This window comes from Sminthopsis crassicaudata, chromosome 4, assembly GCF_048593235.1.
Source record: "Sminthopsis crassicaudata isolate SCR6 chromosome 4, ASM4859323v1, whole genome shotgun sequence".
In the NCBI taxonomy this organism is placed as follows: domain Eukaryota; kingdom Metazoa; phylum Chordata; class Mammalia; order Dasyuromorphia; family Dasyuridae; genus Sminthopsis; species Sminthopsis crassicaudata.
Genome location: NC_133620.1, coordinates 27,540,651 through 27,553,724, shown reverse-complemented (window position 1 = coordinate 27,553,724; position 13,074 = coordinate 27,540,651). Strand labels below are relative to the sequence as shown.

General features: G+C 38.5%; 1 protein-coding gene across 2 annotated transcripts in view; it reads left to right on the top strand.

The window, feature by feature from the left end:
• The first annotated feature begins 3,535 nt into the window (after positions 1-3,535).
• The window catches only part of LOC141541683 (cytochrome P450 4B1-like), a 24,527-nt gene continuing 14,988 nt past the window's right edge, over positions 3,536-13,074 (top strand). The window contains exons 1-2 of one of the 2 annotated variants that reach the window (XM_074266018.1): positions 3,536-4,037; positions 10,332-10,473. In XM_074266018.1, coding sequence (XP_074122119.1) covers positions 3,849-4,037; positions 10,332-10,473 — 331 coding nt within the window. In that variant the 5' untranslated portion in view covers positions 3,536-3,848. Of the gene's footprint in view, positions 4,038-10,331; positions 10,500-13,074 lie in introns of both variants that reach the window. The other variant, XM_074266019.1, reaches the window with a different exon arrangement.

Below are 13,074 nucleotides of genomic sequence, written 5' to 3'. Positions count from 1 at the left end.
GAATTAAAGAAGAAGAAATGGAGATACTGGAGATGACCTTCTCAAGAAACTTAGCTACATATATGAATATTATGGAATATTATTGTTCAGTAAGAAATAACCAGTAGGATATTTCAGAAAGGTCTGGAGAGACTTACATGAACTGATGCTGAGTGAAATGAGTAGGACCAGGAGATCAGTGTACACAGCAACAATACTACATGAGGACCAATTCTGATGGACGAGGCCCTCTTCAACAATGAGATGAACCAAATCAGTTCCAATAGAGCAGTAATGAACTGAACCAGCTACACCCAGCAAAAGAACTCTGGGAGATGACTGTGAACCACTACATAGAATTCCCAATCCCTCTGGTTTTGTCCACCTGCATTTTGGATTTCCTTCACAGGCTAATTGTACACTATTTCAAAGTCCGATTCTTTTTGTACAGCAAAACAACTGTTTGGACATGTATACATATATTGTATTTAATATATACTTTAACATATTTAACATGTCATGGTCAACCTGCTATCGAGGGGAGGGGGTAGGGGGGAAGGAAGAGAAAAGTTGGAACAAAAGGTTTTGCAAAGGTCAGTGCTGAAAAATTACTCATGCATCTATCTTGTAAATAAAAAGCTATAATAAAAAAAGAAACTTAGCCACAATTACAACATAGCATTTCACTCTTTTTGTTGTGGTTTGCTTGAATCTTATTTTCTTTCTATTTTTTTTTTACTTTTTGAATTGATTTTTCTTGTGCAGCAAGATAATTGTATAAAAATGTATGCCTATTTTGGATTTAACATATATTTCTACCATACTGAACATATTTTGGATTACATGCCATCTAGGAGAGAGGGTGGGGAAAAAGAGGGAAATTGGAACACAAAGGTTTTTCAAGGGTCAATGTTGAAAAAACTATCCTTGTACATGTTTTGAAAATTAAAAAAAAACTTTAATTTAAAAAAAAGAAACAGCCACAAAAGCTAAAAAAAAGATAGAAGGAAATATCAGGAATGGATGGATCAAACAAAGAGGTTCTGAGGATAAGAGAGGCATGAACATGTTTGTAGACAGAAAAGCAACCAGTAGACAGGGAGAGATTGACAATAAGTAAGAAAGTGAAGATGCTCAGAGAACAGTGAAACTTCTGGAGATTTTTGTCTTTGCCTCTGTGTTTGTTGTAATGAATTGTACACCTTGTTCATTATGTCCAACCTGGATAGTAATCAACACTACAGTGAGTCCTGGATGCAAATAATCTAGTTGTCTCTCAAATATACTTCACTTCTCTATAACCAGTTTCAGCCCAGGAATTCTGACCAAGACACAAGAATAGGGAAAGGATATCCATTATACCACCACTTTTGTGTGTTCTCACCCTTCCCTGCCTTCCCTTCCCCTTTTTTTCTCAGGGATTGATCATCAAATACATATCATATGCTTAGGGTGGAATCTGAGCTTCTTAGCACAATCCCTGAGCACCACTGCTCTGGTCCTGGTTCTGAGTTGCTCTCAGGTGATGACCTTATTCTGTTGTTAAATTATCCTGTATAGTAAATCAAGGTCCTTCCCCTGGAAATTACTTTGTGGATAGTTTCATTTTCATACCTAAGCTATTGTTGCCTCCACCCATAGGGACAGTGACTCAAGACACTCAGATCCAACTCAGATGGGTGGGGTGGTCACTACCCATGATTTGCCATATCACAAGAATCATGCATATAACCCATATAACCTTGAAATGGGGACTTGTGGGGAGAAGTAGAAAGTATTTCAAGCAGGGAGATGCCTCAGAGGGGCTATCAGGAACAGCCTATGAAAGATCAGTAAAGATAATCAGGCCCTAAAGGAGAAAAGAGGGGAGGATCCAGATCACAGAGGGAACTATAACCAGAAACCAACTAGAAGAGCAGAGGTAGGGATCTCTAGTCCCTGCAAAGTAAAAGATACTTTGTCCAGAAATCTTGCTGTTTTCCTTTCTCTAAGACTTCCAGGAGAAAGAGACAGAGAGACAGACAGAGACAGAGAGACAGAGACAGACAGACAGACACACACACACACACACACACACACACACACAGAGAGAGAGAGAGAGAGACAGAGAGACAGAGAGAGAGAGAGAGAGACACAGAGAGAGAGAGAGACAGAGAGAGAGAGACAGAGAGAGACAGAGAGAGAGAGAGAGAGACAGAGAGAGAGAGAGAGAGACAGAGAGAGAGAGAGACAGAGAGAGAGAGAGGAGAGATAGGAGAGAGAGAGAGACAGAGACAGAGAGAGAGACAGAGACAGAGAGAGACAGAGAGACAGAGAGAGACAGAAACAGAGACAACACAGAGAAAGAAAGGGGGTGGAGCAAGGAAGAGAAGGAGGAGAGAAGAGAGAAGGATCAAAAAAAGTACCCAGTTTTTTATTCTGGATAACTAGTTTAGAGAATAAAATAGGTAAGTTTGGGGAGAGATGTGTTAGGAGAAAACCAAAGTTCAGTTTTGGATATGTCGAGGTTGAGATATCCATACATATACACAAATTCTTAAGGCAGTTAACAGTTTGGGGCTGAAATTCACAAGGGAGTCTGGGGATTGATATAGATCTGTGGGGTTTTTTTCTGAGGCAATTGGAGTTAAGTGACTTGCCCACAGTGACACAGTTAGGAAGTGTTTGAGGTCAGATTTGAACTCAGGTCCTCCTGACTTCTGGGCTGGCACTCTATCCACTGCACCATCTAGCTGCCCCTAGATGCATGGATTTGGGAATTATTGACAGAGATGATAATTAAATCCATGGGAGCTGGTGAGATCACCAAGAGAGTTTAGGGAGCAAGGATAGAAAAGGACCCAGGACAGAGACTTGGGGGACCCACACAATGGGCGGGAGAAATTTTCCTTTGAAGAAAGGGATTAAAAAGGAGTTTTTAACAGATTTTAAGAAAACTAGTAATGAACACAGTGAATTAAGTCAAGGAAAGAGATAATATTCCCTCAGAGGAGATGTTAATATCAAAAGTGTGGAGAGATGGAGTACAATGAGGACTAAGAGGAAGCCAGTGGATTTAGTAGCTGACATTGCAATACAATGATCTTTGACTACTGGGAAGGAGTTATGATGAAAAATGTTATCCATACCCAGAGAAAGAACTGAATGTGTCCGAATACAAATTGAAGCATTCTCTTTCTTAAACTTAATTTTTTTCTGATTTAAATTTTCTTTTATAACATGATTCGTGGAAATGTTTTCCATAACTTCACATGTGGCTTCTTAAATGGGATGGGGATGGAGAGGAAGAGAAAGAATCTGAAACTCGAAGTTATAAAAACAAATATAAAAATTGTTTTATATGTAACTGGGGAAAATAAAAAATTAAAGAAATAAAATTTTAAAAAGAGAGAGGAGAAATATGTTTAGCCACAAAAGGGTACTCGTTAGATAAAAGATAGGAAGACAAAAAAAAAAAAAAAAAAGAAAGAAATGACTGAGTCCCATAAGAGCTGAAAAGGGGCTGGGATCAACAGAAGTTTAGAAATTGATCTTGGAAATTTAACAGCTCTTCCTCAGAGACTGGAGCAAAAGTCGAGAGAACAGATGGTTGTTCTCTCTTGGGGTTTATTGGCTTCCTTCTTTGGGGCATATTTCTTTTGGAGGCAGTTCTGGATTTCTGGGCAGTTGATCAAAGAAGAGAATAAAGTTCTCTCTCAGATTCTTTCCTCCCTACAATCTGTATTGTGAGCTAGTGCTGGGATCCAGTTGGAGATAATCGTACTTCCCGGGTGTGGCCAAGGGATAGAGTCCTGGAGCTGGTCAGCTGTGGTATAAGAGAGGAAGGCTGGCAGGGAGAGGGCAGTGCCGTGTCCAGAACAGAGCTCTTCATGTTTTTGTGGCTCTCCTCATGGCTCCCTGTGAGCCTCCCCACGCTGTGGCTGGGGACAGTTTCCCTGATCCTGACCTTGGGCTTGCTGCAACTGACCCGGCTCCTGACTAGAAGACAGAAGCTTTTCCAAGCCCTGAAGAGCTTTCCTGGGCCACCCACCCACTGGCTCTTTGGACATGCCATGGAGGTAGGTCCAGGCTCAGGGGCAAAGGCAAAAGGGATGGATTTTAAGAGATGGAAGAAAGGGATACTTAGAGAGAAAAAAGAAAGGGGAGAGGGAAAGGAGGAAGAAAGATAAGATGAGGGGATGATAAATGAAAGCAGAAAATGAATTACTATAATCCTTTCCCTGTTAGTCCAACTCTCACTGTTAGGACATCTCCTGATCTCCAAATGGAATCTATTTTTCTGCAACAATCACTTGTCCCCACTTCCATTTTTTCTGCTCTTAGGAAGAGAGAAAAGTGAAAGAGTGGGAAGAAGTGAGCCCACACATTGGTCCTTTGGATAAGATGGAGCTAAAGCTAGACCAGAATGAAGGAAAACAAGGGGAAGAAAGAGTCTAGCAATAACAGACAATGAGAGAGAGGAAGAGCAAGGGAAAAAGGGAGAGGACTGCAGAGAAAAGAAAATCTGAGAAGGAAAGAGGAAGAGGAGGGGGAGTACAGAAGGAAAGGCGAGAGAAAGAAGAGAAAGTGAGGAGGGAGAAGAGAGGAGGATATGGGGAGAAGGAAAAGGGGAGGAAGAAAAGGAGGTGTGGGGACAGGGAGAGGATGAGGAGAAGGAAGAAGATTACTTGTTTTGTTGCTGAGAAATGGGGTTTAGGATTTTCTGTGTCAGGAAATCTGATGGCTTTTTTTCAATCCTCATCTTCCTTGATTCTGACAAGCCCCCATCATCTGGATATTTGGTTATCTCTTGTCCACTGTTCTTTTCCTCTCTACTGGTTCTCTTACCTCTCTGCTGTTTTTTCTAAGTCCTCTTTATTGCATTAGTGTTCAAATCCTGTTTTCTCTCTTAGAGAGATCTTCCCAAGTTTCTGTCCTGAGCCTTCTCCTCTGCTCTCTCTACAGTTTCTCCCTTGGTGATCCCATCAGCTCCCATGGGTTTAGCTGTCATCTCCATTCTGATGGCTCGGAGATCTGCATCCATCCATCCTGTTCCCACGGTTTTTTGGCCTTTCTGTCAGGCGTTCCTGGAAGTCCTTATCTCCCCTTTCTTGAACTCTCATGATGACCTTCTTAGGCAGGAGAAAGGCCAGATTTCTGCTGGGCTCCTTAGAGAGTTGCAAAATTCTCTTCCTCGAAGTATCTCATTTGTCTGCTGCGGACAAAACTATCAGCTGTTCCAGATGTTCCAAATGAGAAGTTCAAATCTTCTAACCTTTTGATGTTCATAAGATTATTCTCTGGTCAGAAAGAGAAATAGGAGACATGAAGTCTTCTTTTCTTCCCCTTAGCAGTTTATCAGGACCACTCTCTTCCACGTATAGCTTTAAATGCTAGAATTTGGACTGCCTTGCCTATAAGCCTAGGACATGGACGTGACTTCATGAATCTCTTTAACCAATCCTGATACAGTGCCTATAAAAGAATAAGTTCATTTATTCCTACTCAAATTGATGAACTAGTTTCCTTTGCTGAACCAGTGTCCCTTTACAGGGACATATACCAAGATTCATCCCAGATCCTTTCTCCTCCTCCTCCTCCTCCTCTTCTTCCTCCTGCTCCTCCTCCTCCTCATCTTCTTTCTTCTTCTTCTTCTTCTTCTTTCTTCTTCTTCTTCTTCTTCTTCTTCTTCTTCTTCTTCTTCTTCTTCTTCTTCTTTCTCTTCTTCTTTCTCTTCTTCTTTTCTTCTTCTTTCTCTTCTTCTTCTTCTTTCTTCTTCTTCTTTCTCTTCTTCTTTCTTCTTCTTTTTCTTCTTCTTCTTCTTCTTCTTTCTCTTCTTCTTCTTCTTCTTCTTCTTCTTCTTCTTCTTCTTCTTCTTCTTCTTCTTCTTCTTCTTCTTCTTCTTCTTCTTCTTCTCCTCTTCCTCCTCCTCCTCCTTCTCTCTCTCTCTCTCTCTCTCTCTCTCTCTCTCTCTCTCTCTCTCTCTCTCTCTCTCTCTCTCTCTCTCTCCTTCCCTCTCTTTTCCTACTTAGTTGCCTAATAAGATTTTATGGGTTCACCCTCATTTTGATGCCCCTGACAGACTAATTGAAATTTTCACATATTTTAATCCATCTCTCACACAACTTCTAGAACCAGCTTCTTAAGGTACAACTCTACTCATTTGGCTATTTTGCCTCCAAACTGTGAGTGCTTCCCATTGCCCACAAATAACAAAGTAATGACAGGTTGGCACTTAAGGGAGCACTAATCCCTAGTTGGCTCCTAATTACTTTTCCAGCCTTATTTCATACTACTCCCTTTTCTGACCTCTAGCCATTGCCTGATTTAAAACTTTTTCTCTCATTTCCAAGTATTTGCATAAGCCCTCTCTCCTGATTGGGAAGAACTTCCTCAGTTTTCCTCTTTCATTTCTTTCTCCAAGTCCCAGCTCAGAAGTTCCCTTCTCAGTGAAGGATTTTCTGATTCCTTTGCCTCACATTTGTTAATACTTTCTCTTTCCTTACTCTACAGGATAGAGTGTATTGAGAGATAATCTTGTTCAATTGTGTTTGACTCTTTGTGATCCATTTTCTTGGAAAAGATATTGAAGCACTTTGCCATTTCCTTCTTCAACTCACTTTATACATGAAGAAATTGAGACAGTCACCCAGTCACCCAACAGGCCTGGCACTCTCTCCACTGTGGCATCTAGTTGCCCTAGACATTTTTAAAGCCTATGATAAACAGGTCTAACTTCCCCTCTTCCCCAATACCTTTGCAATAAGCAGACATAACTACTGAGTAAAGTCAAGATTCAAACATGTTCAAGCCTCATGTCAGGTATAACTGAAGGAAGTTTGTCTCTAGAGCTTGTGAAGTGGCCAAGATACAAGTAGAGTCAATAAACTCCATGGATGACATCCATTTGAATTCATCCTCTGTCATGGCGAAAAAGATGTGCTAAACAAACAGCTAAGTTATGGCCCTTGATAGAAATAGGAGTTTATGGTGGCAATTCTGAAACATATCATTGCTTTAAGAAACTACTATAAGGAATACATATTTAATTATCAATGTAGAGTATACAAGGGAATATACAGACTAGGTAATGCATCCCTGAGTAGTTAAGAAGAAAAATCCAAAACATATGTAAAGCCAAACAAAACATGACCTTGTGGCCAGAATTACACATAATATGTTTACTATTCTGCATTGACATACAAGAGACAAATTCCCACATAGATGCAAAAGCAATCTGAAGAACTCAAACACTAAAGCAAATTGAAACTAATCTCTTATCAGACATTTTCTATATAATCTGCAATCTCCTTGATATGATATTCATTAAAAAAAACATTAAGAGCAATGTTGTTAATGGGTATTATGATGCCAGTGTAATCAGACCCCATGAAAAGACTTTACCTCTAATGAGGTCTATATGGTGAGGGCTCTCTCCCTTCATGGAGAGTATGGAAAGTATCCCTGTCTGGCTCGAAGGGGACAGAACAGACATCTTTAACATCTTTCCCTCCCCCACTCTTCCCCAATGAAGACTTTCATTCTTACCAGGAAGGAAAGCAGAAGGTGGGGATGGAAATCACTCTCTCTCCTCAGAGTGACAGGATAACCTACAGAACATGATCAGGTTTAATCTAACTTCTGATAATAGTGCCATTATTAATGAGGAATGAGAACCCCAAATTCTATATACAAGACCTGAGCTTTCCCCACCAAATGTCAGTTCTACAATGGCCCCGTGGCAAATAACAAAGAAACCCATTTATCCAAATGGTAGCGAGACAAATTAAAACAGTGACTCAATAGGGGATGAGGTTACCTCTTCATGTGCCCTTATCAATGACAAAAAATTATTTGTTATTTTTTTCATCAAGCAATAGGCTTTCTATTTGAACCTTGCTTGAAAAAAAGGAGACAACAGACAATTAAAAAACCACAATGATAATATTGGGATAACAATGCTAAGCAGTTTAGTGGTACAGTGGATAGAGTTCTATACTAAGAATCAGGAAAACATAAATTCAAATCCTATCAACTAGCTCTGTGATCCTGGGAAAACCACTTAACTTCTATTTATCTCGGTTTCCTTGGGGATAGGGCTGATAATAATAGTACTTACCTCCCAAGGTTATTATGAGGATAAAATGAAATGTTTGGAAAGCACCTCACATACCTTGACAACTGGCTATTATTTGGCAAGGCAGCTAGGTGACATGTGGAGAGAGTGCTGTGACTAGAGTCAGGAAGACTATGACAGTGTATTTCTCATGTCTCACAATCAATATTTAAGAATGAGTTTCCTTATGTTGCTTCTTCTGATATCTGTGTGAACATTTGCCTTGTGCAAATTCTTTGTAAAATAGTTATTTAGATTAATGTACATTTGGCATTCAAATAACATGGCCAGACCACCAATGTTGTGCCTCGTTTATGTAAAAATCCCCCCCATTCTATCTATCTCCTCTTCTCCCTGTGCATCACTCTTTGTTATCACTACATTCTTTTCTTGAAGATCATCCCAATATAATTGCCTGATACTCAGTCCATCTATCTATGGAGATGCCCTCTAACTCCCATAATAATGATAAAATTCTTAGGAGTTACACATATTATCTTCCCATATAGAAATGTAAAAAGTTTAACTCCATGGAGTCTCTGATGATTTTACTTTAATTTTTACTTGTTTATGTTTCCCTTGAATCTTCTATTCAAATGTTGAATTTTCTATTCAGTTCTGGTGTTTTCATTAGGAATTCTTGGAAGTCTCTTATTTTGTGAAATTTCCATCCCCCAAGAATCATACTCAGTTTTTCTCCATAAGTCACTCAAATATAACCCAGATCCTTTACCATTTGGAATATCATATTCCAAGACCTCCACTTTTTTAATGTGGAAGCTGTTCTAAATCTTGTATTATCCTGATACAAGTTTCCCTTAATTTTTAAATGTAGCTTTAATGAGTTACTTCTACATCTATCTTATTCTCTTTTAACAACTCTTTTTCTTCCTCACTGAAATTGTTTCTTTGTATTTTTAGAATTCTGTCTTTTCCTTCTTCCTTATATGTGTCTTTCAATCTGTTCCTGTCCATGCCATCTTCTCTTTTGCTTCTCTCATTTATTTTTCCTCTAAAATTCTTTCTCTCTCCATCTTTTCTCCCTTTCCTGATTGTCTCATCTCTTTCTCTCTACCTCATCTTTCCTATAACTCTTCCTGAAATCTCTTCATTCTCTCTTTTCTATCCCCCTTCCTTTATTTTCTCATCTTATCCTCCCCACCACTTGTTATACATCTTTTATTTTTTCATCTTTTTTTCTTGCAAATTGAATCCAAGTCAACTTACTGAAGTGAATATTCCAGGTACTGATGAAAAAATTGATGGGTATGATTTCTAAATCACTGTCAGTTAACCTAAGTGGAGAACATGAGGGGTATTGGAAAAAGGTTAAATGTGCTCATCTTCAAAAAAGGGAAGAGAATGAAAAATTTAAATTGTAGTTTAGTGAGCTTGACTTTGATTTCTAGCAAAATTCTACAACATAATATTATAAAGATGGCATTATAGTGATAGCTGATCATAGATCACAGAAAATCAACCTGGCCTTTAGAAAAGATTATGCCAAAATAATTTTATTTCCTTTTTTAATGAGATCATTAAACTAGTGGACACATTATTAAATTACTGTAAGTCTAACTTCCTAGATTTTAGCATAGGATTTTATTAAGCATTTCATGCTATTTTTATATTCATTTTTTCCGGTTTCTTTTTTTATTTTCAAAATATATGCATTGACAATTTTCAACACCCTTGCAAACAGGAATTGTACATAGAAGACTGTGTGTTTGGCCCCATAAGGAAGAACCAGAAGGGCAGGAAGAGGTTTAAAGAGACAAATTTAGTTTTAATATAAGAAAAAATTCCTCACATTGGAGCTAACCAAATGTAGAAGGGTTACATTATGAGGAAGTGGGCTTACCCTCATTAAAAAAACCAAGTGGCCACTTGACAGTATGTTTTAGGATTTTTTTTAGCATATGGATTATATCGGTGGTTGATGACATCATTTGCAACTCAGATTCTGTGATTACTTCTTCCCTCATTTCTTTCTTATTCTTAATCTCCCTTACTTTCTTTTCCATCTTTTCTTATCTCTTTCTTTCTATATCTTTCCCTTACAAATCCACTTCTTCCAGAACTTTTCCTTCTATCTAATCTTTCCCTCAGATTTCTTTCTTCGTTGTGACAGATAGCTTGTTCACTGATGGGCACTAAAAGACATGCCCTCTGTCTAACTTGTAGGAATTTATTTTTCTCCTCTCCTGACATTCAGTAATGTGATTTCTGTGATTTATATTCCTTTCCTCAATTGCAGATCAAGAAGGAAGGAGAATTGGACAAGGTTCTGTCATGGGCTAACATTTACCCTTGTGCACACCAGCTGTGGATGGGAAGTTTTATTGGTTTTCTGAACATCTATGACCCTGACTATGCCAAGGCTGTGTTCAGTCGAGGAGGTGAGAGAACTTAAGACTTCCCAATGGTATCTGTTTCTAAGAAGTAACCAGAAGGGTAAATATGGGAAAGAATGAACAGAGAAGGGAAATGGGAGGGTGCAATGAAGAAGGACTCCAAGCATAGAGATGTTCAGAGGCCTGAACGAAAAGCCTTAGAGGTGGCAAAGATGTTAACTGTCATTAAAGTTTATAGTTTCTTTGGCAAAAAAGAAGTCTGTGGACTGAAAAGGGTCAAGAAAAATAATGGCAAATAGAGAATTGAAGTCCAAGATAAGTAGGGAGATACAGTGCTTAGCTGCCTTTACAAAGCTCGAATCACTCACCAAGGCAAATTCTTTGAAAGGGCACTAAAAAAACTGGTATATATGAACATTTACCATTGGTAATGTGTTTTTGAGATTGTGGGAAATGGGAGAAGTACCACAGATGAAGAAAAGGGGAAAGGTCCCAAATTTTTTAAAGCATGAGTTAGAACCTGCAAGTTATAAGCCAGTGAACTTGACCTCAATACTTATCAAGGTTATAGAATGTACTGTCAAAGAGATGGTTGGTGAACACCTGGAAAAGGAAGCAATGACCACAAAGAGACAACATGGTCTTGCCAAGAACAGGTTATGCCAGACTAGTCGATTACTTTCTGACAGCATTCCTAAATTTGTAGCCCATTCTTCTGAGTCCCACACAGAGATGATCATTTCCTTGATCTAGCCATCCCTCAAAAGTGTTTTACCTCTATACAGCCTTAGCACAGGGTTTGTACATAGGACATATCAAATAATTGCCTGTGTCTATTGACTCACTGAAATTTTTTTCCTGACCAAATTTTATTCTTCCATCTCTAATTTTGTCTCAGTTCTCCTAACCTAATTCGGACCTCTAGTCACTCACCCTCTCTTCTCTCATAGTCTACTACCCATACTCTGGTCTTAACTTCTCTCCCTTTGGATCATTGTTGTTATGCTTAACCAGTTCAACAGTTCTATGTTCTTGAGGTCCTCACCTTCTGCCCATGCCTTTGCCAAATTCTAACTCTGAGCTGTTCTTCCCAGCCATCTTCTTCACTCTGACTTGAGTGTTGCTGATGGGCATTGGATTGAATCACACACTCATGGGAACTGAGTTCCCTATATGTGGTATCTAATCTTAGTGGGGTTTTACAATCCTTTGATTTTTTTCAGCCACTGACCTATCCTTTCTGCTTCAGTTGCTCTAAAGCTTGTTTTCTTTTGAAACTTACTATGTTGTTCTTGATCAACAAAAACCCAATTCTTCTCCTTTAGTGGAAAAAGTGATCTTCCACTACTAGCTCCCTATTTGGTATCTTCAAATACTTCCTCTCTATTCTTTCCTCCTTTGCTTCAATCCCTGATGAAGAAGTTATCCTACTTTTGGCAATTCCTCAGCTTGTTCCCTTGATCCCTTTTCATCTCTTCTAGGACTTTGTCCCTTTAACTAACCCTCCTCTTACCTTTATCCTCTCCTTATCTCCTGGCCCTTTCTCTACTGATAGCAACATGGGCAAGTCTTTGCAAAGATTTTGCTTCTATTTGAAATGATGTCATGTCTCATCACCTCCTCTTAAAACCCTTACCTGTCTTTGAGGCTCATCTCAACTGTAATTTTCTATTAGAGACCTTTCCCAATCCCCTGTACTTGTCAATATGTTTTTTTCTTCAAGTCATCCTGAATCTCCACATCTGCATGTATATCATATCCCTATAGGTAAATATAAAAATAGGGTCAATGGCTTCACTATACCTTTCTGGCACCAAGGACAATTTCTTGTCCATAATTGATGTTTAAAATTAAATTTAACTTAATCACATTTATTTGAATCTGAGGGAGGCTATAGACAGAATTAAACTGAATCTCATGAAAACTTTTGTTAGTTTGCCTAATATTACATTTGATGGAGAGAGGTGGGATAGGTTACAATCTAGTTAGGTGAATTTAGAACTATTTGAATGGGTAGATCAACTCTAGTTATGGGAGTCATTCAAAATAACATTTTTAGATCTTTAACAGAATTATTAGCTTAGTAGTAAAGCAAAAAAAAATAGTGGTGATAATATTAAAGGTACTCATGTAATAAAGCAAATATATCACAATCCACACAAAATCAAATCTGGATCATACACTTTCATAAAAAAACAATCAACATCTACTTCCAAGAATGGATACACACAGAAATCTGCCAAGGAGAAAACCCATATGCCCCATATGCTCAAGGTAACTCACAACTGGAGAATATAAAATTTAATGTGTTCTTTCTGTCTTAGGAACTGTTCATAAAAGTTCTTTGATGAATGTAATTTCTGTATTGAAAAATTATTTCAATTAATAAATTCAGTGGAAACTGTACTTGAATAATACCTTTCTGGGTAACATTTCAGCCACTACAGCTGATAAGGTTCTGAAACCTGTTCATTTTCTCCCCCTACACACTTTCCCTCTCTTTCATCTTTCTTCCCTCTGTCCCTGCCTCTTATTATATTTATGTTTTGGACTAGACTATAGTCAAATTCATTATATTTGTCCCATAATACTACAACAGCCCTGGCTTTCATACTTTCCCAAATATTAACCTAAAAGTTGTTCCAA